The sequence below is a fragment of the Myotis davidii genome, unplaced genomic scaffold (assembly GCF_000327345.1).
Source record: "Myotis davidii unplaced genomic scaffold, ASM32734v1 scaffold825, whole genome shotgun sequence".
Lineage (NCBI taxonomy): Eukaryota > Metazoa > Chordata > Mammalia > Chiroptera > Vespertilionidae > Myotis > Myotis davidii.
Genome location: NW_006296541.1, coordinates 128,008 through 152,596, shown reverse-complemented (window position 1 = coordinate 152,596; position 24,589 = coordinate 128,008). Strand labels below are relative to the sequence as shown.

Sequence of the window (24,589 nt, the reverse complement as noted above, 5' to 3'; positions counted from 1 at the left end):
AAAAAAAAAGACTCCAGAATACACGCCTTCCTCCAACACCAGGAACGCTGAGCTTGCCCACTGGGGACCTGCCCCAGAATAGGGTCAGGGGAGTAGGTTAATGCATTTGGAAGGCAGTGAGGCTACTTGAGTTCCCCGTATCCCCACAGCCCCAGGGCTTCTGTGGAGACCATAGCACAAGAGAAATGGCCCCCCTTGAGATACAGCTGATCTGTACTGGGCAGGCACCTGTCACTCAGACACTGAGATTCGATTGAAGATGGGGAGTCGCCGAGGGGCTACAGGCTGGGGTGGCCCAAACACTCCAGCCTCGAAGACGGGTGAGTCAGACCCTCCCAGGCTGCTGCCGCTGCTGGCATAATCGTCGGGATCGGATCCCAGGGACTGTGCAGAGGGGCTCCGGGCCAGGCCACCTACAGGTCCCCAAACGCTGCTAGGGGTGGCCCTTCGGCAGGAGGGACAACAGGCTGGTGTGGGATCCCTTAGGGCCACCGGAGTCCCAGGGGCAGCAGAGAAGGCAGAGGGTGAAAGTGGAAGGTCCCCAGGTGGTGGTGGTGGGGAGCTGGAGGGCGAGAAGGAGCATGAGGACAAGGAAGGGCCTGCCAGGCCTGCTGGTGGCGGCGAGGATCTTCTGCCGGAGGGCAGGCCTGAGAAGCTGATGCTCTGTCGCAGCATGTGGGGGTGGCCAGGGGAGGCCAGGTCTTCACTGGGGTTGTGGATGAAGTGGCAGCGTGAGCCGTAGGGGCAGCGGCCCTGGAGGTAGAACTTGTGGCAGAATTCTGTCTTGTACTTGGGGTGGCGACTGGCTTGGCGCAACTCGCCCAAACCATGGGCAAACTGGCACTTAGCCCCATAGCGGCAGCGCCCACTCTCTGAGAAGGTTCGACATAGCTCAGTCTTGTATCTGGATGAGGTGGTGGGGGTGGAAGTAGGTGAGAGAGACAGCTCAGTGCTTGGGCGGGGAGCCAGGGGTGCGAAGCCTGGGGGTGGGGGCACCCAGCCACAGCTTCGACCCTCTACCAGGCTGGTAGAACGGCCAGGCAGGTGGGCAGCGACCCCAGCGGGACTGGAGTCTGATGAGCTGAGGCTCCAGAGTCCAGAGGCCCAGCCTGGGCTGGACTCCGTATCTCCTTGGTTGGATGGCAGATCAGGGCTCAGCGACAGGAGGCTCTGTGGGAACAGGGATCTGTTATAACACCGAAAATGCAAGTGGCACCCCTCCCCAGCTGCAGGGCACCTCAGAGCTTGCCAGTCCAGTTTGTGGGTTGCTGGCCTGAGCCCCACCCGCCCGCAGAAACCCATGGGTTAGAGATTGTGGGGATCCCAAATTGGAAGTTGTGGGTTTTTTCGGGACAGAAGCGCACCTCGAGGGGCCCAGGAATCCCGGCTCCCCGCCTCAGGGCACACCACTGTCCACCAATTTTGAGCCTCTGGGTCTCTCGGGATTTGACCCCAGCGCTTCGTGTTCTCGTTTCACAACTGGCGGGGCGGCAAAGCCAACCCAGGAGTGCGATCTCTTCGGTTTTGGAATCCCAGAGTTCTCTTGGTTCATAAGTCGCCTTTTTCACCCCAAGATTCCAGCCCCTGAAACGTCTCCGCGTAAAACCGCACCCTCAGCAACTACTGGGGGGAAGCCAGGTGTGGGGCCATTTCCGCCTCCAGACAGTCCTAGTTTGAGAAAACTCCTCCAGCTTTTCATCGCCTAGGGACACCCTATCCAGGTTTGAGCCGAGACCCGAAAGTCGCAGGCTCCATTTTTCACCTCCAGGGAACCGCACTGGGAAGGGAGGCAGGACCCCGGGCCCGAGCGGGCGGCGCCGAGGAGCTCCAGTTTGAGTAGAGAGCCAGGAGTCCCGGCCGGAGTTGGCGATGCCACAGAGCCCTAGTTTGAGAAGGGAGTCCGTTGGGCACGGGGACCCCAAGGTGCCGGTCGGCGGGGACTTACCTCGTAGAGGGCGCTGAGATCCATGGCGACGCAGAAGGGAGATCTGCGGGAAACCCGGGAGAACGTGCGAGCGCCGAGGCCAAGCTGCCGCTGGGTGGAGGAACCGGCGATTTTATAGACACAGGGGCGGGGCCGGGCGCTGGCGGGCGGGGCCAGGAGGTTTTTTAGTGCGTGGGATGGGGGTGTCGGCCCCGTTTTCAAGGCTGGAGTCCGAGGCTCCGGGAAGGGAACTGGGACGGAGGTGGGGGCAGGGCTCCAGGGGAAATCGACAAGGGGAGAGGCCGAGGCAGTGGGCGTGCGCGTGGGAGAAAGACTGACGCCGGCGGCGGGGAGCAGTGCGGAGAGAGCCAGAGACCCAGAAATGGAGAAACGCAAAGAGAAAAACATAGATACACAGCAGAGGGGGGGAGGGAGGGAGGGAGGAAGGGACCCACACAGGGAGGTATACGAAGAGAGGGAATAAACAGGGTAAGGAGAGGTGGGGACACAGGCAGAAAAGACTTGAAGAGACAGTCCCAGGGACAAATTCATAGCGAAAAGCTAGAGGGGAAGTCAAATAAAAAGAGGGAGGAAATAAAACAACCCACAAGACAAAAATATGCAGGAGCAAAACAGAAGAGACCAAAGGCCTGGCAGAGAATTCTCCTGGGAGACCGACTCGCCTGCCTTGGTTTCGCCCTCAAACAGCCCAGATCCGCAGACCTCGGCCCTCCGCACCCTCACTCGCGAGGGGTGGGGACCCTGGTATCTGGCAAGACTGGAAAGGGGCCTCCCTTCCCAATTCCAGAGCCGCTGTAGCCTCGTCCTCCCGCAGATAGGGGCACTTCTGATGGCTTTCTCTGGGCTGGATGCCGTCATATGAAAGTGCTTTTAAGTTCGTTAACTCAAGGAGGGGTTATTGTGTTCATTTTACACACGAGGAAACCCAGGTGGAGGGTTACCTTGATTAAAAGCTGTTTTGAGATGGAAGAAATGGGTCATCGACAACTGATGGTCCTGGGACTTAGAGAGAGGGAATTCTCAACTTGCCGGGAACCTTTCCCACATTCTCAAGTGGTTTATTGTCAAAGGGTTGCCCTGCGCGAGAACTTTGTGATCTGGGAAGAAAACTCGTTTCTTAAGGGAGTCTTGGTGAGCTGGCTGCCCTGCGTGAAAATCGGGGGCAGAAATCATTGCCACGGAGTGCAGTTACAATGGTGCAAAGTTCATTATGGCAGGCTGGCTGCTGGCTTGTGTGGCGGTGGGAGATTCGGTCAAACACGCGGACCTGCCTCGTCGGACAGAGTTCAGGGGAATCCCTGGTGCGGCGCCTTCTGGGGCGACAGACGGCCTTCCCGGCCGGTCCCGTGAGCTGGGCCGCTTCGGGCGGCTCCGCACGGTTGCAGCCTCCCGTGACTCACTCGCAAGGGGCGGGGGAAGGGGGCTTCCTGGAAGCCGTGACGCCGGTTCCTCTCTGTAACCAGGGCTTCGGTCGCCTGTAAACAGAGGCTCGAGGACAACGGGAAAAGGTTGAAAGGGGAGGTGTCTGGCACCCGCCCCCGGGCCAGGCTCCAGACCCCTCGGCCGCTAGTAGGACGAAGGCGCGGGAAGCAGGGGTGGGGGACACCCTGGGGTCTTCGGAGCGATCCTGGGGAGGGGGGGATTCCAGTGTCGATTCCCTTTCCCAGCCTGAGTCAGGCTGACCCCCTCCCCTCGTCCCTGTGCTGAGTCAACGACAACCTGGACGCTGGGACGGGGCAGCCCTCCTAGAGGCTGGAGGGGGCGGGGGCCTTGGCACCGGCGGGCGGGCCCAGAAGCCCGGGCTCCGGCCACTCCTTGCCCAGATCTAGGGGTCCGGTGTCCAAGCCACCTCCACTCTCAGACCCAGGACAGCCGGCCCCTAGCCCAGTCCTTCATCAGACCCGAGTCCGAGTCCCCAGCCCCTTTCCGCGGACTTGGCAGCTCGGCTCCTATCCCCCCTCCAACTTGGCCCGGGCCGAGGAGGAACTTCGGGGCAGGACTCCTCCCCACTCCCCACGTAGCCAGCGGGAAAATCCGGGGCCCCGCCAGCCGCCGGGAATCCCCTCTGGAATGACGGTGGGGAGGGGGATGGCCGGGATACCCCGCGGGGCACCGGGGGCAGGTCTTAGGCAGGCAGAGGGGGGAAAGGGGCGGAAACCAGAGAGGCTAAAAATACAGTGAGCACTTCCGGCCTAGGGGGAGGGGAGTGGAGAGCAGTTTCCAGAAAAACAAGCGGGGACGGGAAACGCGGGGGTGTGAGAGCCTGCGAGAGTGCGCGGGCGAGCGGGGCCCTGCGCTGGAGGCACGTGCGGTCCCGGCCGGATTGACTGGGCGTGAGCAGGAGCGGGGGGCTGTGTGCAAATGTGTGGGGCCACCGGGGCGTGCGTATCGGTCGCTGTGTGAAGTGTGGGCGCTGCAGGTGTGAAGATGTGCACCTGGTTTGACGGCTTGTGAGACCCGGAGTGCCTGCGGTCCATTTTACCGTGTGAGGCCCGTGTCTTCCAATCCCACTTGACATGCCTGTGAATAAATGTGGGAAACCGCCTAGACCCGTGTGATTGATTCTACCATGTTACTTTAACCATCTTGAGTAGGTACTCAACCCTAACTGCCTTTGAGGTGGCATTCATGACAGTGTGACTTACCCACTGCACACCTATGTATAGCTCCGAACCACTGTGGGATCTGGAGTGACTAAGTGTAACTCCTTGAGGGAGCCTAGTGAGGTATGACTGCCCTCTTGTACGATAAAGATCTGTGCACACACTTCTAAGTTGAGTGTGTATCTGTGAGATTAAAATCTGCTTATTTTCAAGTATCTGTGAGATTATAGGCAGTTGTAGCTGTGGGCAAGGTTCGTGCAGCTCAGTGTGTGTAGTGAACGTTATGTGTCTGTGTCCTTATTGGGGGGTGTTGCTGAGGACATGTGAGGCCACTGTCTGGATCCGGTTCCTCTGTGGCCAGTCACAAGGTAGTGAAACTGGTGAACTTTGGTTCCTGACGTCTAGAACCAACATGATGACGGGGCGGACAGCTGGCGCACATCCCACTCCATTTCGCTGATCCTGGTGGCCTCTGTGGACCAACCAGACACACAGGCACACACATTGCCACCTGGGAAACTATCTCTCCCCAGCCCAGGCTGCTTTTGATAGTGTTGACTGAGGGCAGGGCTGAGTCAGCCTGTCATGGGCAAAGTCTGTGATGGGGTGAGAGATAGCAGATTAAGTGGTGGTTAGAGGGTTGTTTATATATTTTACATGGTTGAATTGTTCCTTTAGTCTGTGGGCTTGTGCTAAGACCATGAATACACCATGACTGTAGGATGGCGGGTTATGCTGTTCCCTGCTGGGTGGGGTGAGATAAGTCCCTATGTCCCCTGACTGTACAATCTTCTTCTGGGTTGAATAATCCAGTGAAGATCTAAACCAAGGTCCTCCATAACCTGTCTTGGCTTCTATTCCAGCTCCTTCACTATGGTCCAGGCCTCCACATTATTCCATAAACACTGTCCCATTCCTGCCTCGGGGCCTTGCCCTTGCCATTCCATGCCCTCTTCCTGGAATGCTGTTTCCCTCAATGCCCTTATGTTCATAACTTATTCTCTCCCCTTCAAGTCAATCTTGTCAGTGAGGCCTTCATATCCTCTGTCAAAGATTAAAAAAAACTACTGCTATCTACTTAACAAATAATAAACACATGGGACATCTATTTACAGACCATAATAATGAATACCTATGAACCACTACCCAACCTAAGCTCTCAAACTTTCTCAATAAAGTAACAATTCTTCTCATGCAAGTCTTGCATGTTATTCCTACTCCCCACCCCACTCCCCCCAATCAAAAGTCTCTATTTTTGATCCCAGTTTTCTGCTTTATTTTTCTTCTTGGAACTTCTATTTGACATACTGCTGACCCATGAACTGGGCAGGTCCACTCACATGTGGATTTTTTTCAATAAATACTGTATTTTTCATTCCTTATGATTTTCTTAGTAAGTTTCTTGTGCTGACTCCACCTCACAGGACAGGTGTGCATGTCTCCTAAATGTGTGTGCTGTGACCTACATCTCCCACTAACATACATCATGTACCCCAGGCTGGGAGCCAGGGGGCTCTTTGGGGTAAAGAGTGCATTTCTGGCTGTACACAGATAATTGCATCATGTTCGGTGGGAAGATGACTTTGTTCTTGTATTTAATTAGAGATTAACTATGGTTAATTAGATGTGTATGGGTGCCAAATCGATAAGGACTAGATTATGATGGTCAGTTTTACATGTCAACTTGGCTAGGCTACAGTCCCCTGTTATTCAATCAAACAGTAATCTAGATGATGCTGTGAATTTTGTACATGTGATTAAAGTTTATAATCAGTTCACTTTAAGTAAAGGAAATATCCTAGATGACCTGGAGAGTTGATTCAGTCAAATAAATGGGCAGAAATGTGGCTTCCCTGAGGAAGAAATTCTACCTGTGGACAGCAGCTTCAGCTAGTGACCAAGAGATCTGCTGCCCTTCCTGTGGGCCTGTCCTACTTGCCCCACACCGACACCCACACGGCTGGCCATTTCCAAGGACTCCAGTGTGGGGACTTGGGCTTTGGGTAAATCATGGGTCTCCATGTTCCTGGGCTTTCCTTGCAGATGTGGGGTCCAGAACAAGAGGCCCCTGGGCAGGAACATGGGAATCAGGGCACAGAAGATGTTGGGTGGGGCAGTTCCCTAACCAGGCTGAGTCACTGGAGCCTTTCACACCCCTCCAACTAGGCCTGGGCTGGCAGCTACACCCTACACTTGCCCAGGCCTGAAGGCCATGGCTGAGCTCTCCAAAGCTTGCTCTCGGAGAAGTGGGGAGCTGGTAGGGCACTCCCTCCTTGAAGCCCCTTCCCCAAGGCCTGCTTCCTAGAGCTGGGGCCTGGGCAAGGCACCTGGGTTCTTCCCCAGGAGATGATTCACCCCTTCTGAGGCCTTTTCACTTCTCCTTTGGGCCTAAAAATATGGTGACCCAGGCATCCAGCTGGGCCACGGCTTCACCACAGATTGCACAATGCCTCCAGCTTAAGTGACGCTGACGCAGGCCCTGGGTACCGGTGGGGGCCTGAGTTGCTCCCCAACCAGGCATGCTGAGGTCAGGGCTTGGACCCCATTACTTCCCCTTTCCTGGGCCGAGGATACTGGGGGCTGGGCTGACATGGGAGGTGCCTGGGATCCCTCGGCTTGGCTGTTAGCTAGCTCCTGGAAATGAAGCTCCCTCCCCTCGCCTTTGGTATCCCAGAGGTTCTGGCTCCCAGAATCTGGTCTCCTTCATAGACACAGAGTTCCAGTGAGGAGTTGGGGGCGGAGGCCAGCAAAGGGGGACTGAAAGATGGTCAGAGATAGGGAGACACGGAACCACAGAGGCAGACATACATATGGACATAAAGGCTGAATGAGAGAGATAATAGATACATGCAGCAGAGACACACAAGGGAACAGCTAGAAAAAGGAGCACAGAGACCACACCCATACTGGGACAGAGTCAAGTAAGGACAGAGGGACAGGGGCACAGTTAGGGTTTCAAACTCAGGGCAGATAGTGGAAGCATCCCAGGAAGAGGTTTTCCAGAGGCACAGTCCAAAGTCCACACTCCCTCGGGAGAGCAGGCCACCCACAGAGTGGCTCCCCACCCCCACTTCCCCATGCACTCCCTGCTGGCCTCTGCTGCCCCCTGCTGGCTGCCACCCAAGCACTCAGGTGGGAAGAAAAGTCAGAGACAAAGCTGCTTTGAGGTCACTCTTCATTCCTTCCCTGTCCCTCTCCCTCACAAGTTGCTCACTCCCAGCCCTGCCAGCTCACAAGGCACCCCCAGAGCCAGTAGGTGGTGCAGAAGTCTTCCCAGTAACCTTGTTGGCACAGTCTAGCAGAGCGGTGTGAATGTCCTTGGCACAGGCAATCTGGGCTTTGATGACTGCCAGGTACTGAGGATAGGGTAGGCTGTCAGGCTGTACTGCATCTGGCTTGGTTGCTGTGGGCACCAGCGTGGGAGAGTGCTTGGCACTGTCGCAACTCTGTGATAGGCACTCATGTGCCAGGCGCTGTGGACAGGCAGGCAAAGTGCAGCATCAGCCTCATTCTGGGTACTCCCAACCCTGCCCCAAGAACCAGCCTGGGGTAGCATGCAGGCTTCTGAACTCCTATGTACTTGCTCTATCCAAGCCTTAAATGCAGCATTTTGCATGGCCCACCTCCTCCTCTCATTCTTATGCCCTCTTGGGGCTATCTCATCCCCACACACTACTCAGTACCCACCTCTGCACTGATGATACCACATGTATGTCCCCAGCCTCCCCTGAAATGCCAGAGCTCTGACGCTCTCTCCGCAACCCCAAACTGCTCCTCTTCCTGGGTCCCTGCCTAACAAATGACCCAACCACTCCAACTAGAGCCCTAGGCTGCATCCTGGAGGCTCCTCCTCTCACAACCCATCAGTTCCATGGCTGTACACAAAACCTGAGTCGCTCATTTGCCCTTGGCCAGAGCCTTGCCCATTAAATCCTGCCATGGCTATCTCCTTGAAATCCCAGCCTCCACCCTTGGCCCTTTTAACCCATCCCTCATTTGGGAGCCAGAGGAATATTCTTTAAAATGCAATGGATCATGTTCTGAGAGGTTGCAGGTTTGATTCCCAGTCAGGACACATGCCCAGGTTGCGGGCTCGATCTCCAGGAAGGTGCATGCAGAAGGCAGCTGATCAATGTTTTGCTCTCTCTCTCCCCCTTCCTCTTTCTCTAAAGAGAAATAAAAACATAAAATAAGCCCTCGCTGGTTTGGCTCATGGATAGAGCATCGGCATGTGGACTAAAGGGTCCCAGGTTCGATTCCGACAAAGGGCACATGCACAGGTTGCAGGCTCGATCCCCAGTAGGGGGCGTGCAGGAGGCAGCCAGTCAATGATTCTCATCATTGATGTTTCTGTCTCTCCTTCTCTCTTCCTCTCTGAAATAAATAAATTTAAATAACTAAATAAATAAAATAAACAAACCCAAAAATATAAAATAAAATGCCCTAGCCAGTTTGGCTCAGTGGACAGTATTCACCTGAGAACTGAAGGGTCCCAGGTTTGATTCCCGGTCAAGGGCATGTGCCTCTGTTGCAGGCTCAATCCCTGGTCGGGTGTGTGCAGGAGGCAAACAATCGATGTGTCCCTCTCACATAGATTTCTCTCTCTCTGTCTCTGCCCCTCCCATCTACTCTCTCTAAAAATCAATGAAAAAAAAAAAATCCTTGGGAGAGGATTAAAGAAAACAACAAAAAGCAATGGGTCCGTGTTCTTCCAAGCTTGAAGCCCTGGATGGCTTCCCAGCACCCTTAGGGCTGTTTTCAAAATTCAACAACATTGGAGCAACCTCCCCTTCCTTCCCGCAGGCCATATATATGTTTTTAAAATCTTTATTATTGAAAGTATTACATAGATCCTCCTTTTTCCCCCATTAACCTCTTCCAACCTGCCCCCGTTCCCCGGCCGCCTCCTACCCCCCGGGCCATATTTTGCTTTCTTTTCTCCTAAACTCTAAGGGTCACCATGAGCCTTGCTACTGGGGGTGCAGTGGGCTTTAAAGACTCTCCTTTTGCTTAACTTTCCTTTCTGAGTCTAGGCATCCCAGTCTAGGTTTATTCCCATTGCTATGATCTTGCCTCTTTCATCCTAATAAATCTTACCACTAGCACTTAAAAAAAAATCAACAAACCCAATGCCAAATACACCTCAGTCAGACTGTATTTCATGACATTCCTAAAGCAGAAGCTGTTCCTTTTGGTTGGAATACCTTTCTACCACTACCAGTCTTCTCAAACTCTGACTTTAAAATCTAATTCAAAATAATGATGACGATGATACTACAAAAACAATGACAACATGATACTACAGGAAACATTTGTCATGTGCCTAGTACATGCATGAACTTGCTGAGTTTCTCCTGAAAATCCATTTTCCTAGGGAGGAACCCATGGGTCAGAAGTAGAGGTTGGAGGTCCATCTGATTTCAGATGCTGTGCTCTTTGCTACTTGCCTCTTCTCAATTCCTGCCCCTCTTCAATTTTTGTTACTGCCTTGCCTCTAATCTGCTCTCTACCAACAGCCTTCCCTGAGCCACTCTCTCCCTGGCACCACCCCAGGCAGGGTTAGATGCCTTTTCTGGGCTTCCACAGCCTTCTGAGCTTCCCTGATTTTAATTCTGACCTCTCTAACCGTGTCCCCAACCCCATCTGAGCCCTGAACTCTGAAACCTAGGCTTCTCCCATCACAACTCTTAGTGCTCTGAGCCATCATTATTTGGGGACGTATGTCACTGCACTGAACTGGAAGCTCTGTGAGGGCTAAGATCAGGGCAACACCGGGTGCCCAACATCAACTGAAGCACAGGTTTGGCCACAGCAGGTGCTCACGGTGTGCTGTGTTGACTGACTGAGAATTCCTGAAGACCCAGGGATTGAGTTAGGGTTGTGGTCACCCCGTGTCTAAGAAGCTGCTTACCAGGCAGAGTTCCAGCTGGTCACAGAGTGCGTAGAATTCCTCCAGACACTTGTCAAAGCGCTGTATGGGCCCGTCACTGCTTTTTCTATAGCCCGGGAAAAGAAGGAGACTGAGGGATGATTTTCAGTCTCTGGGACATGAGTGTCTACGCAATCAGGTATCCATCAGGAAATCAGATAAAGGCACAGGTTCCCAGAGGCAGGCACTAGGGGATTGGCAGTAGTAGCAGAGGCAGAAAGAGCAAGGCCAGGAGCTAGGGAACCGGGCTTGAAAATAGGAGGAAAGGAGGGTGAGTGGGTGGGGCTTGGGGAATGAGTTTCTAAGAATGGGTTGGACATGGATGGAGAACCTGGGAAACGGGAATACACTTACTGTCCGTTGTCTATGTTAGTGTTCTGAATCAAGTTCTGGGCTGCAACTTTCATCAAAGTCTAGTTTAAAAAAAAAAAAAGAGGCGGGAGATGGAGAAAGAGAGGGGGACACGTGTGGTACTCTACACTCCTCAGACCCAATCTCAGGCCTCCTCTTCACTTGCTACTTCTCCTCCTGTAACTCCAGAGTAACTCCCGTTTCTATTTCTATAGCTTTAAATAAACACCTGTATTTTCCCAGCGGCCCGCTGTCATCTGGGGTTCTCGTCAATGACCTCCCGACATACCTTAGGGTCCCCCCTCATCCACCAATCACAATCAGAATCTCTCTGTACAAGCCGTCAATTCCTCAGGCCTTAACGACTAGAGCCCGGCGTCTCCTTTAAACTCCCTCCCACTCGAGTTCTGGCCAATCCCAGGCTCAACACTCGCATTGCTCCCACGAAGACCAAGTCTCAGCCCTTTTCCCTTGCCTAACGCTCCTTCTGCTCGCTGCTTCCCTAAGCAGCACCCCCGTCTGCCTCCTTTGAGTCAGAGAACCAAACCCCACTAGCGTCTAGCAGGTCTCGGCGGATCACCTGCAGACTCTCCTTCAGCTGTGGGATGAGCATCTTATACCGCTGCACAGGGTCGAAGTCTTGTTGCTGTTGCTGCAAAAGCCCGCTCTGGGCAGACCCCACCAGTTGTGTAGGTGGCTGCGGTTGCTGCTGGGTACCCAGGCCACCAGCTGAACCTGGACCCGACACACCAGCAGCGGAAGAAGCCGCTGGAACCTGCGGCTGAGACGCAGCCATTTTCCCCACTTTGCGCGCCGGAAGTGCGTCATAAGTCTGTCACAAATGCGTCTTCAGATTTCTTTTTAGCGTCTTCCGCTCCAGGCCCGGTTTGCTAGTTAGCGCCACTCAAACAATTCAGCCAATGGGAGGAAAGAAGGCGCTTCCAAGACTTGATTCCCAAATCCTAGGTCCCATACTAAAGATACCTATTCACCAATCACAAAAGCCTCTTCTCTCGCTCCGCCCCTTTCCCAGCTGCTGACCAATCCGGGTGTGGGTTTAACCCGGACTCTATTTCCCAGAAGACTTCGCGGCTCAAGGAGATTGGTCCGTACCCATTCTCCTGGCGGCGGTTGGTGGATCCGCAGCTGAAAGTCGGCGGCTGCGCGTTTACCTGTCTCCCCTGGAGCTCCCCGTACTGGCCCACCTCAGCCCGACGCTGGCCTCACGGACCCGGTCTCCGGCCCGAGCGCTGCCTCGGATTAGGTGTCGGTCGAGGTCGGCACGCCCCACCTTGTCTCCCCGCGGCTCGGCCAGGTCCGGACTGCTGTCGCCTCGTCGCCATGGCGCCCACCATCCAGACCCAGGCACAGCGGGAAGATGGCCACAGGTAAACGCTTCACCTTTTAGCTTTATTGTCTGTCCAGGTTTCGGCGAGGCGCGGGGTCGGGCTCAGAGTCTACTTCTAGCGTCGCTAGCCCCTCAGGTCTGTCCGTGACGTCACGGAGCACTCAGAAGAGAGGGGTTTCTTTAGGGATGGAGTGTTGTCCCTTTCCCCCGCAATAGAGTTCGAGAATTAAACGCTTGGAGATTTTATTCAGAAAGGCAATCCTCTTTTAAAAACTTGGAGATGCCCCCTTCACTCCTGTCAATTTCGTCTCCTCCACCTTTCTACCAATGTCTCTCTCTTTCTTACCCACCAGGCCCAATTCCCATCGGACTCTGCCTGAGAGGTGAGCCCCATTCTGTTTTCCTAAGAGGGGTGGGGCCAAAGGGGGGTGGGAAACAAGTGGGCAGCAAGGGCCACTTTCCACACCCAATGTATCAGCGGTTTTTATTTTTTTATTCCCAAACCCCCATCCTTCTCCCCTTTGGGAACCATTAGCTGTTTCTCTATATCTATGGGTCTGTTTCTGTTTTGTTTTGTTTATTCATTTGTTTTGTGTGGGTTTTTTTAGTGGAATCATGTGGCATTTGTTTCTCTATTTCATTTAGCATAACACCGTCTGGATACACTCCTGTTGTCTCAAATGGCAAATTTTTATTATTTTTTGTTGTTGAATAATATTTCAATATATATATTGAATCTTCTTTATCCAGTCATCTATTGATGGACATCTAGGTTGCTTCTGTATCTCAGCTATTACTAGTAATGCTGCAGTGAACGTAGGGTTTAATGTTTTGAGGAATCTTCGTATTGTTTTTCATAGTGGCCGCGCTAATTTACAATCCCACGAACAGTGTATGAGAATTCCCTTTTCTCCACGTCCTCACCAGCACTTATTTGTTCATTCTGACAGGTGGTGACAATCATTGTGGTTTTAATTTGCATTTCCCTGATGATTGAGCATCTTTTCATATGTCTGTTGGCCATCTGTTCGTCCTCTTTGGAGAATGTCTATTCAGGTCCTCTCCCTATTTATAAATGGACTAGTGGCTGGTGCATGAAATTCATGCACAGAGGGGAGGGTTCCCTCAGCCCACCCAGCCCAGCCTGCACCCTCTCCGATTGGGGATCCCTTGGAGAATGGCCGACTGCCTGGTTCCTGTGGGATTGGGCCTAAACCAGCAGTCGGACATCCCTCTCGCGATCTGGGACCGCTGGCTCCTAACCGCTCACTTGCCTGACTGCCTGATTGCCCCTAACTGCCTCTGCCTGCCTGCCCCAACCTCTCTGCCTGCCTGTCTGATCGCCCCCAACTGCCCTCCCCTGCCAACCTGATCTCTCCCCCAATGGCCTTCCCCTGCCAACCTGATCACGCCTGCCCCCAACTGCCCTCTCCTGCCGGCCTGATCTTGCCCCCAAATGCCCTCCTTTGCTGGCCAATTTGGTTCTGATTGATTGGTTTCTATGCCAGTCAGTGTCTCTGGGCCTATCAGCAGGGCCTGATCAGAGAGGGGGGGCTGATCAGCAGCCTGGGTCGAGGCCTGGAGAGAAATGGAGGTGCGGCTGCTGGCACCCGCAAGGAGAGAGAGAGGCAAGTGCTGATCAACAGCTGCCACAATGGCTATGGATCAGGCCCTGCTTTTCTCTTCAGGCATCTCACCGGGCCTGATTCACAGCCCCCTCAGCAGTCAGTGCTGGGTCACCATTCCTGCAGCCACAGCAGTCAGTGCTGGGTCACCATGGCAACCCAGTGCTGACGGACCCAGGGTTTTTATATATTAGGATTGTTTTTGTGTGTGTGTTTGTGGGTTTTGTTTTTGTTTTGTTTTGATAAGTTGTATGAGTTCCTGATATATTTTGGATATTAACCCATTATTGGATATATCATTTGTAAAAGTCTTCTCTCAGTAGGTTGTATTTTCATTTTGTAGATGGTTTCTTTTGCTGTGCAGAACCTTTTTAGTTTGATGTAGTCCCATTTGTTTATTTTTATTTATTTATATTTTAAATTTATTATTTTTCAATATATTTTATTGGTTTTAGAGAGGAAGGGAGCGGGAGGTAGAAACATCAATGAGAGGGAATCATTGATTGGCTGCCTCCTGCACACCCCCTACTGGGGATTGAGCCTGCAACCTGGGCATGTGCCCTTGACCGGAATTGAACCTGGAACCCTTCAGTCCGCAGGCCGATGCTTTATCCACTGAGCAAAACCGGTTTCGGCTGTTTTGGCTTTTTAAAATATATTTTTATTGATTTCAGAAAGGAAGGGAGAGAGAGAGAAAACCATCAAATGATGATAATCATTGATCAGCAGCCCCCTGCACACCTCCCATTTGGGGACTAAGCTTACATGCCAGGCATGCGCCCTGACAAGGAATGGAACCTCGACCTCCCGGTTCATAGGTCGGCACCCAACACTGAGCACTGGCTGGGCGATCTATGTATGTTTTATTCTAGTACCATACTGTTTTGATTATTGTAGCTTTATACATAGCTTATCAGGGAGTATGGAACCATCTTCCACTGTTCTTTTTCAAATTTTTTTTTGGCTATTTGGAGTCTTTTGTGGTTCCATAGAAATTTTAGGATTCGTTATAGTTCTGAGACGAATGCCATTGGTGTTTTAATAGGGATAACATGGACTCTGTAATTTGCTTTAGGTAGTAAGGACATTTTAACAATATTAATCCTTCCAATCCATGAGCAAGGTATGTCTTCCATTTATTCACATTTTCAGCTTATTTCTTCAGTGTCTTACAGTTTTCTGAGTACAGGTCTTTTATGCCTTTGGTTAAATTTATTCCTAGGCGTTTTATGCTTTTTGATGCAATTGTAAATGGGTTTTTCTTAATTTCTCCGTATCATTCGTTATTGGTATGTAGAAATGCCACCGATTTCTGTATACTGAGTCTGTATCCTACAACTTTATTGAATTCATTTATTCTAATTTCTTTTTGGTGGGATTATTTACGGTTTTTTTTATATATTGTATGTCATCTGCAAATAATGAGAGTTTCACTTCTTCCTTTCTGATTTGGATGCCTTTTTTTTCTTTTCTTTTTCTTGTCTGATTGCTGTGGCTAGGATTTCCAATACTACGTTGAATAGAAGTGGTGATAATGAGCGTCCTTGTCTTTTTTCTGATCTTAGAGGAAAAGCTTTTAGCTTTTCACCATTGAGTATATTAGCTGTGGGTTTGGCATATATAAGCCTTTATTATGTTATGTCCCTTCCATAAGCACTTCATAGAGAGTTTTTATCCTAAAATGATGCTTAATTTTTAAAAATAATGTTTTTATTGATTTTAGAGAGAGAGGAAGGGAGGAGAATGGAAACATCAATGAGAGAGAAACATTTATTGGCTGCCTCCTGCACACCCGTCTGATTGCTGTGGCTAGGATTTATTATATATTCTTGTCTCCTTTGGTGTAGATTAGCCCGCAACCTGGGCATGTGCCTTCACCGGGAATTGAACTGGTGACCTCTTGGTTCATGGATCAGTGCTTAACCACTGATCCACACTGGCCAGGCAAAATGATGCTTAATTTTATGAAACACTTTCTCTGCATTTATCCTTTTTTTTAAAAACTTGATATGTCAAATTGATTTACTGATATTGAACAATCTTTGCATCACTGGCATAAATCCCACTTGGTCATGGTGTATAACCCTTTTAATGTATTGTTGAGTCCAGTTTGCTAATATTTTTTTGAGAATTTTTGCATCTCTGTTCATCAAGAATATTAGCTAGTAATTTTCTTTTGTTGTTGTTAATCCTCACCCAAGGATATTTTTCCACTGATTTTTAGGGAGAAAGAGAGAGGTTTAGTGAGTGGAAGAGAGAGGGAATGACAGAGAAACATCGATGTGAGAGAAACACATCTATTGATTGTCTCCTGCACAAGCCCGCAACTGAGGTATGTGCCCAAGACTTCCATGGAATATATTAAAAAACACCACCTGGTACCTAATTGCATTCCTTTGTGTACTACTAATCTTATCCTTTTTTTTTTTTTTTTTTTTTTTTTTTTTTTGCTTTTTATAAGAGTTTATTTGAGCCAATAACATGCAGGAGAGCAAGATCTCAAATGCTCCCTTTTTTGTAATGTCTTTGGTTTCAGTATTAAGGTAATGCTGTCTTTGTAGAATGAATTTGGAAGTGTTCCTTCCTTTTCAATTTTTGGAGATAGTTTAAGGATTGATGTTAACTCTTTGAATGTTTGGTGGAATTCACCTATGAAGCCATTTGGTCCTGGACTTTTATTTGTTGAGAGTTTTTTTTATTACTACTTCAATTTCATTGCCAGTAATTGCTCTGTTTACGTATTCTGATTCTTCCTGATTGAGTTTTGGAACATTGTATGTTTCTAGGAATTTGTCCATTGCACCCAGCTTGTCCAGTTTGTTGGCATATACTTGCTTATAGTGTTTGATTACAATCCTATAAGTGAGATCATGTGGTATTTTTCCTTCATAATTGCTCTGTTTAGATTTTCTATTTCAATCTGGTTCAGTCTAAGGAGGTTATGTTATTTCTAGAAATTTATCCATTTCTTCTAGATTGTCAAATTTGTTAGCCTACAATTGTATTTTTTGAGTGACTCTGTTTATCTGTGGTGTTGGCTGTACCTTCTCTTTCATTTATGATTTTATTTGGGCCTTCTTTATTAAAGGTTTGTTAAATTTGTTTATCTTTTCAAGGAATCAGCTTTTAGTCTAATTGATGTTTTCTACTGTTTTTAAAATTTCTATTTATTTCCATTCTGATCTTAACTATTTCCTTCCTTCTGTTTACTTTGGGTTTTATTTGTTCTTTTCTAGTTTCCTTAGATATAGAGTTAGATTATTTATTTGGATTTTCCTTTTTAAAAGATTTTTAAGAATTGACTTTTAAAAATATATATTTTTTATTGATTTCAGAGAACAAGGGAGAGGGAGATAGAAACATCAATGATGAGAGAGAATCATTGATTGGCTGCCTTCTGCACACACCCCTATTAGGGATCCAGCCTGCAACCCAGGCATGTGCCTTTGATCAGAATAGAACCCAGGACCCTTCAGTCTGCAGGCCAATGCTCTATACATGAGCCAAAATGGCTAAGGCAAGAATTTATTTTTAAAGAGAGAGAGAAACATAGATGTGAGAGCGAAACATCGATTGACTGGACTGCTTCCTGTATGCCTGCTGCTGGGACATGTGCCCTGACTGGGAATTGAACCAGCAACCCTTTTGTGCCCAGGATGACATCCAACCAAGAGAGCCCTACTGGCCAGGGCTATTGGGATTTTTCTCATTTCTTAAGGTAGGCCTGTGTAACTATGAGCTTCCTTCTTACAGCTGCTTTTACTGCATCCAATAAATCTTGAAAAGTTTTCTTTCAACATACCTATGTTGTTTAGTCTCCATGTGTTTTTTTCCCTAGTTTTCTTCCTGTAGTTGATTACTAGTTTGATGATATTGAGGTTAGAAAAGATGCTTGATAATGATTTCAATCTTTTCAAATTTGAGGCTTGTTTTGTGGTCCTAGTCTGAAGGGTGTGCCATGTGCATTTAAAAAATGTGCATTCTGCCCTAACTGGTTTGGCTCAGTGGATAGAGCATCGGCCTGCGTACTGAAGGGTCCCAGGTTTGATTCCGGCCAAGGGCATGTACCTTGGTTGCAGGCACATACCCAGTAGGGAGTGGGCAGGAGGCAGCTGATCGATGTTTCTCTCTCTCATCGATGTTTCTAACTCTCTATCCTTCTCCCTTCATCTCTGTAAAAAATCAATAAACTACATTTTTTAAAAAAGTGCATTCTGCAGCTTTTGGGATGAAATGTTCTATAAATATCCATTAAGTCCATCTGGTCTAATTTGACAGTTAAAGCCATTATTTCCCTATTGATTTTGTGTCTCAATGAACTTATCCATTGATGTGAATGGGGTGTTAAAGTTACCTATTGTATTTTATTACTGTGGATTTCTCCCTTTATGTCCATTAATATTTGCTTTATATATTTAGGTGCTCCTATGTTGGGTATGTAGATATTTACAATTGCTTCATTCTCTTCTTGGATTTACCCTCTGTAATTATGTAGTGTCCTTGTTTGTCTTTACATTTTTTGTTTTGTCTGATATGGTTATTGCTACTCCAGTTAAAAAAATTTTTTTTTTGCCATTTGAAAACAATAATTTATTGCTTTTTCTGCCCTCGTGCTATATAATGAAATTTTCATTTCATTTCTGAAAAATAAATTGGCCAATAAATTCATTTTGTTCTGCTTCTACTTTATACAAGGCTTCCTATTCAACCCAATATCTTTCAAGCTGCATTTTCTTTTCTGCTATTAGTCCTTGGAGTTGCTGCTGTTGGGCTTCTCTCTACTTTGCTATAGATTTGAGCAAATTCTGAGCACCAAAGGCCTTCATCTTCTCCTTTTCTGCTTCTTTTGCAAATTGGTCAACAAGCTCAAGTAAACCACCAACTACTAAGTATTTTCTGAAATTGGCCAATTTTGTCCACAAAGCCCTTCCTTGAGCTCTATGGTCTGGGTAACCTCTGGTTCCAACATCCGCAGCTTGTTTAGTTCATCGAAGTGTAGCCCTGCTTCACCCAGGATGTCCTTGGCCATAGCTTCCGACCCTATAGCGGTGGCAAACAGCCCAGGCTGAAGTTGGCAGGTAGTTTCTCCTGGTCCGCAGCAGTGGTACCTGGCCCACCAGTCTCAGCTGCTGCCATGGCTACAGCAGTTTATTTTTATTAAAAATTTATAGCCTGGCTAATGTGGCTCAGTGGATTAAGCGTCATCCAATTCCCAGTCAGGGCACATGACTCGGTTGCAGGCCCAATCCCCAGTAGGGGACGTGCAGGAGGCAACTGATTGATGTTCTCTCTCATAGATGTTTCTATCTCTTCCTCTCCCTTCCTCTCTACAAATAAATAAAAACATATTTTAAAAAAACATTTATTTTAATTTACTGACTTTTAGAGAGAAACATTGATTTGTTGTTCCACTTATTTATGTATTCAGTGGTTGATGTGTCCTGAAACGGGGGATTGAATCTGCAACCTTGGCATATCAGAACAATGCTCTAACCAATTGCACTACCTAGCCAGGGATCCAGCTTTCCTTTTGTTTCTGTTTATATGGGGTATCTTTTTTCTATCCTTTCACTTTCAGCCGGTATATGCCTTTTTTTCTTTAATATATGTTTTTTATTTCAAAGAGGGTGAGGGAGAGAAATACAAATATCAATGATGAAAAAGAATCATTGATCTACTGGGGATCGAGCCTGAAACCTGGGCATGTGCCCCGAATGGGAATCTAACCATGACTTCCTGGTTCATAGGTCAACACTCAACCATTGAACCACACTGGCTGAGCCAGTATATGTATTTTTAAAAAAATGTTTTTTTGATTTTGGGGAGAGGGAGAGATAGAAACATCAATGAGAGAGAACATCAATTGCCTGCCTGCCTCCTGCATGCCCCCACTGGGGATCGGGTCTGCAACCCAGGCATGTGCCCTGACTGGTGGATGGGTCAACGCTCAACCACTGAGCCACACTGGCCAGGCATCAGTCTATATATGTCTTTCAATTTGAAGTGAGTCTCTTGTAAGCAACATGTAGCTGTGTCATGTTTTTGTTGCTTTTTTGCTGCTGTTGCCACCACTAGCCTTGTTGGCTCATTTTTTTTAACTTAACTGTCTAAGGCTTTACATATGTCTTTTTCCCTGATTGACACCCCCACTTCCCCGCCATTCCCACCTTGGGCAAGCCCCCACCGCCCCAGTGTCTGTGTTCACTGGTTATGCTAATATGCATGTATTACAAGTCCTTCGGTTGCTAACACTCCCCCGCCCCCCATTGTCTCTGGATCTATTCTTTTTTTTAAAAAAATATATTTTGCCGAATCCGGTTTGGCTCAGTTCATTTTTTACAGAGGAAGAGAGAGGGATAGAGAGTTAGAAACATCGAGAGAAACATTTAAAGTAATTATTGGCAAGTATGCACTTTGTTCATTTTTTGGTCATTTTTATAGCTCTCCTTTGTTCCTTCTTGTGGTTTGCTGGCTTTCTTTAGTATTTTCTTTGGGTTCCTTCGCTTCTTTGTATAACTTTTGTAGTTTTGTATAGCTTTTGAGGTTTATGGCTATCACTGGCAGTTTGTTTTAAGCTAATAGGCATTTAAATTCAAATATATTCTATAAGGATTACATTTTTACACCCCCTCCACATTTTATGTTATTGACGTTATGTTTTAGGTGTTTTTTTTGTGTGTTGTCTCCTCTCTACTTACTGTAGTTTGAGTTTGATACTTTTTCTTTTGACCTTCATAGTAGCTTTTTAAAGGAGCTGTTCTATTCCTAGATCTGGAGTAGTCTGCCGAGTCAAGTACTGCAATAGCCTCCCTGACATCCCCTTCGACCCCAAGTTTATTACCTACCCTTTCGACCAGAACAGGTGAGACTTAAGATTGGGAATGGGAAACAACTCAGTATGAGCTCCTTGCAGGCAAGGACTGCTCTCTTGTTGATTGTTCTCTCTTCTGGGCCTAGAACAGTACCCTGCACATACTACAGTAGTAGGTGCCTGATAAACATTTGGTAATGAGCAAGCAGTGTCCAAGTCTCTTTCCATTGGAGAGCAAATGTCCGGACTTGGACATGGGGGAACACTCCACTCTTGAGTTCCTCCCTGTAGAAGTTTAGCCTCTGTGAAGCAGGGATTTGAGGGGTAAAGCTGAGTCAGGAAATCATAATGGGCATGTTTCCCTACCCAGGTTCGTTCAGTACAAAGCAACTTCCTTGGAAAAACAGCACAAACATGACCTCCTGACTGAGCCAGACCTGGGGGTCACCATTGACCTCATCAACCCTGACACCTACCGCATTGACCCCAATGGTATGTAGGGAGGCAGGGAGGACCTGCTTTAGACTAGCAAAGGCCAGGCCTGGACCTCCATCATGGTTTCTTACCCCCTTTCTCTCCTCTAGTACTCTTAGATCCAGCTGATGAGAAGCTTCTGGAAGAAGAGATTCAGGCCCCCACTAGCTCCAAGAGGTGAGGGGGTAGGATGCTGAGTGGGGACTGGGGACTGGCTCCAATGGAAGGAGGGTGATGAGGTCCTGAAGTGTCTGATCCTCCACCTTAGGTCTCAGCAGCATGCAAAGGTGGTGCCATGGATGCGGAAGACAGAGTATATCTCCACTGAGTTCAACCGTTATGGCATCTCCAATGAGAAGCCTGAGGTGAAGTAAGTTGTGGTAGGTAGGGAGGGAAGGTAGAAATTTCAGATGTGTCCAGTGGTCCCTAAAGGCCTTTCTCTTCACCCTTAGGATTGGGGTTTCTGTAAAACAGCAGTTCACTGAGGAAGAAATTTACAAAGATAGGGATAGCCAGATAACAGCCATTGAGAAGACTTTTGAGGATGCCCAGAAGTCGGTAACTGAGGGACTAAGATGGGGAGGCAGAAAAAGAGGTGGCTTCAAAGCTCTTCATCCTCCTCCTCACCCTGTTTTTGTCCCTACTAGATCTCCCAGCATTACAGCAAGCCCCGAGTGACACCGGTGGAGGTCATGCCCGTCTTCCCAGACTTTAAGGTCAGATTTGGTACAGGAGGCAGAGCGAGATAGCCTGTCCTCTCTGCACGTCTCATTTCTAACTCCAGTGTCCTCTGTCCAACAGATGTGGATTAATCCATGTGCTCAGGTAATCTTTGACTCAGACCCAGCCCCCAAGGACACGAGTGGTGCAGCTGCATTGGAGATGATGTCTCAAGCCATGATCAGGTAAGTGTCCCTGCTGCCAACCTTGGCCTATTTCTCATTGCCCTTTGTCCTCATTTATCACTGCTCTTCCTCTTCCCCCAACCAGGGGCATGATGGATGAGGAAGGGAACCAGTTTGTGGCCTACTTCCTGCCTGTGGAAGAGACATTGAAGAAACGAAAGCGGGACCAGGAAGAGGAAATGGACTATGCACCGGATGATGTGTGCGTGGGTTGGGGATTGAGAAGTGTGTCTCTCTTTCTCCCTCAAAGGGAAGAAATGGGGCTAACCCTGTCCCCCTCATCCTCAGATATGACTACAAGATTGCTCGCGAGTACAACTGGAATGTGAAGAACAAAGCTAGCAAGGGTTATGAGGAAAACTACTTCTTCATCTTCCGAGAGGGTGATGGAGTTTACTACAATGAGTTGGAGACCAGGTACTCAGCGCATATACCTCAGATTTCTACCTCAGAGTAGCCTGGGCCCATGCTTCAGGGTCAAGACCCTAGGATATGCCATCTTGGAGGTCATTTGTACCTAAGGATTTGTCACATGCATTTGTAAGTGACTAGCAGAAGCCTGCTCATACATGTGGGCTAGATCTGTTTCTAACACAGTAACCCACTAGAGATATTTAGACCTTTTATGCAGGGTAGACAGCCAAATTTCCTGATATTGAGAGACTTCATGTGAAAGTAAACATAGCTAAAGTATGGGATCATACATAAAATTAGCATATTTAAAATGAAATCCTGGATACCCAAGTTAAAAAATGTGACCCCAAAACTTTTCCCTGATGGCTAAAAGATTATTTTTGGCTGGGACCTTTAGTATAAGGGTTGGGAAAAAGTGTGACCTTGAATTTTAAGTAGAGATTACAAATTCTGATCCTGTAAGCCAACGAGGAAATGTGAAAGAAGGCACAATGGGCTGGTGGCGTCTGGGTGACCTAGAGCTCTTGGCACTCTCTAAGGGGCACCACAATCCAGCTCAACAGAAGATTCCAACCTATTGCTGACATGCTGTAGAAGGCTGAGAGGCCTGTGTAACGGGGCCATAGACTCATATTTTCCCTAAACCAGAGATCTAGGTTCTGTGTTTTTAAGTGTTGGTAACTAATTCACATTAAAGTCTATACACACACTTTATAAAGTGCAGAGCAATCAAATTGGTATCTTGGGAGCAATAACCTTTCCCCTCATCTGCCCCAAACCAGAGTTTAGTCTCCCTTATTAAATCTGTATTTATTCTTATCTGTTCTGGGCTAAGCATTGGTGAGGAATTGAAGAACCAAGTTGAACCATACCCCTCACTGGGATTTTTAATTGCATCTTCCTCACCCCTCTCCCAACTTGCCCACTGCAGGGTCCGCCTAAGCAAGCGCAGGGCCAAGGCTGGGGTTCAGTCGGGTACCAATGCCCTGCTTGTGGTCAAACACCGGGACATGAATGAGAAGGAATTAGAAGCCCAGGTAACAGTTACCACTGGTTCAGGGAACCCATGGGGAGTGTGGTGGTGGGTAAAGAGGGAAACGGGAGCCTGACAGAATACTTTCCCTCCCCTCCTGCTGCTTCCCAGGAGGCACGGAAGGCCCAGCTGGAGAACCATGAACCTGAGGAAGAGGAGGAAGAGGAAATGGAGACAGAAGAGAAAGAAGCTGGGGGCTCAGGTAAAGCTGCATAAGCTAATCCCTGGAAACCCTGGGAGGGTGGAAAACTGGGTCTCACTTCTTTCTGTTCCCTCAACAGATGAGGAGCAAGAGAAGGACAGCAGCAGTGAGAAAGAAGGCAGTGAGGACGAGCGCTCAGGCAGTGAGAGTGAGCGGGAAGAGGGTGATAGAGATGAAGCAAGTGACAAGAGTGGTAGCGGCGAGGAGAGCAGTGAGGATGAGGCCCGAGCTGCCCGGGACAAAGAGGAGATCTTCGGCAGTGATGCGGATTCAGAGGACGCCGACTCTGATGACGAAGACAGAGGCCGGGCCCACGGTAGTGACAATGATTCAGAGAGTGGCAGCGATGGAGGTGACCAGCGGAGCCCCAGTCCCAGCCGCAGCCCCAGCGGCAGCGCCAGTCCCTTCCCCAGTGGCAGCGAGCACTCAGCCCAGGAGGACGGCAGTGAGGCCCCAGCTTCTGATTCCAGCGAAGCTGACAGTGACAGTGACTGAGCTCCCCCCGGGCTGGCGCAGACATGATCCTTACGGGCAGGAAGGCGCTTTCCTGTGGTGTAGTTGTGAGCCTTTCACCGTTTCCCTTCCCTCCTCCAACCCTTTGCTGTTAATAAAACCCGTTTCTCCGCTTCCCAGTCCTTATGGTCTCCTCCTGTCTACATCGCCCCCTTCGCACTCCATCAGCTTCTCCATTCCCCCGGTACTCAGTGGCCTCAGCTTAACGGCATAGAAGCAAAGGCCCAGGTTTTCAAGGAAATGTAGCATAACAAAGATCAGAATCCTTTTTTTGTTATGTTGTTTTTTTTTTTTTCCAAAATAAGCCCAGACCATTAAACAAGTGAAACGCCAACAAATAAATCTCCAACAGCGAGAAAAACTGTACAGTTACTCAAAGCTGATTCTGCCAGTGGGGCTGGGGATAGAAGGGAGGGTGAAATCATGGCGGGGGTGG

At 48.9% G+C, this 24,589-nt stretch overlaps 3 protein-coding genes and 1 pseudogene across 5 annotated transcripts; 1 reads left to right on the top strand and 3 right to left on the bottom strand.

Moving 5' to 3' along the window:
* Positions 1 to 6: 6 nt before the first annotated feature.
* ZFP36 (ZFP36 ring finger protein) lies at positions 7 to 2,062 on the bottom strand. The gene is made up of 2 exons (XM_006771952.2): positions 1,946 to 2,062; positions 7 to 1,170 (listed from the first exon to the last, which is right to left on the bottom strand). Exons 1-2 carry the CDS (start codon positions 1,967 to 1,969, stop codon positions 232 to 234), a joined length of 963 nt encoding a protein of 320 aa, XP_006772015.1. The 5' UTR covers positions 1,970 to 2,062; the 3' UTR covers positions 7 to 231.
* Positions 2,063 to 7,705: 5,643 nt separating this feature from the next.
* On the bottom strand, positions 7,706 to 11,674 carry MED29 (mediator complex subunit 29). The gene is made up of 4 exons (XM_006771951.2): positions 11,409 to 11,674; positions 10,832 to 10,890; positions 10,460 to 10,544; positions 7,706 to 8,021 (listed from the first exon to the last, which is right to left on the bottom strand). Exons 1-4 carry the CDS (start codon positions 11,622 to 11,624, stop codon positions 7,779 to 7,781), a joined length of 603 nt encoding a protein of 200 aa, XP_006772014.1. The 5' UTR covers positions 11,625 to 11,674; the 3' UTR covers positions 7,706 to 7,778.
* A 249-nt stretch (positions 11,675 to 11,923) lies between these two features.
* PAF1 (PAF1 homolog, Paf1/RNA polymerase II complex component) lies at positions 11,924 to 24,272 on the top strand. Of its 3 annotated transcripts, XM_006771949.2 has the most exons (15): positions 11,924 to 12,216; positions 12,530 to 12,559; positions 18,221 to 18,235; positions 20,571 to 20,663; positions 20,983 to 21,104; positions 21,197 to 21,263; positions 21,355 to 21,456; positions 21,539 to 21,644; positions 21,734 to 21,802; positions 21,888 to 21,991; positions 22,077 to 22,193; positions 22,280 to 22,408; positions 23,337 to 23,442; positions 23,550 to 23,640; positions 23,720 to 24,269. In XM_006771949.2, the coding sequence occupies exons 1-15, from the start codon at positions 12,170 to 12,172 to the stop codon at positions 24,133 to 24,135; spliced, it is 1,614 nt and encodes a 537-aa protein (XP_006772012.1). In that variant the 5' UTR covers positions 11,924 to 12,169; the 3' UTR covers positions 24,136 to 24,269. The 3 variants fall into 3 exon arrangements, with proteins under 3 accessions (XP_006772012.1, XP_015424762.1, XP_006772013.1); XM_006771950.2 differs by lacking the exon at positions 18,221 to 18,235 and having other exon boundaries at positions 11,925 to 12,216; positions 23,720 to 24,272; XM_015569276.1 differs by lacking the exons at positions 12,530 to 12,559; positions 18,221 to 18,235.
* Positions 18,413 to 19,010, bottom strand: LOC102753067 (annotated as a pseudogene).
* Positions 24,273 to 24,589: the final 317 nt, after the last annotated feature.

Coding starts and splice junctions, on each gene's coding strand:
- PAF1 (XM_006771949.2), top strand. CDS start 12,170: ATGGCGCCCACCATCCAGACCCAGGCACAGCGGGAAGATGGCCACAG. Junction 21,457..21,538: donor AATGAGAAGCCTGAGGTGAA/GTAAGTTGTGGT, acceptor CTTCACCCTTAG/GATTGGGGTTTCTGTAAAAC. Junction 23,641..23,719: donor GAAAGAAGCTGGGGGCTCAG/GTAAAGCTGCAT, acceptor TTCCCTCAACAG/ATGAGGAGCAAGAGAAGGAC.
- ZFP36 (XM_006771952.2), bottom strand. CDS start 1,969: ATGGATCTCAGCGCCCTCTACGAG. Junction 1,171..1,945: donor ATCTCAGCGCCCTCTACGAG/GTAAGTCCCCGC, acceptor CTGTTCCCACAG/AGCCTCCTGTCGCTGAGCCC.
- MED29 (XM_006771951.2), bottom strand. CDS start 11,624: ATGGCTGCGTCTCAGCCGCAGGTTCCAGCGGCTTCTTCCGCTGCTGGT. Junction 10,545..10,831: donor ACTAACATAGACAACGGACA/GTAAGTGTATTC, acceptor CCCGGGCTATAG/AAAAAGCAGTGACGGGCCCA. Junction 8,022..10,459: donor ACCAGCTGGAACTCTGCCTG/GTAAGCAGCTTC, acceptor GCCTGTCCACAG/CGCCTGGCACATGAGTGCCT.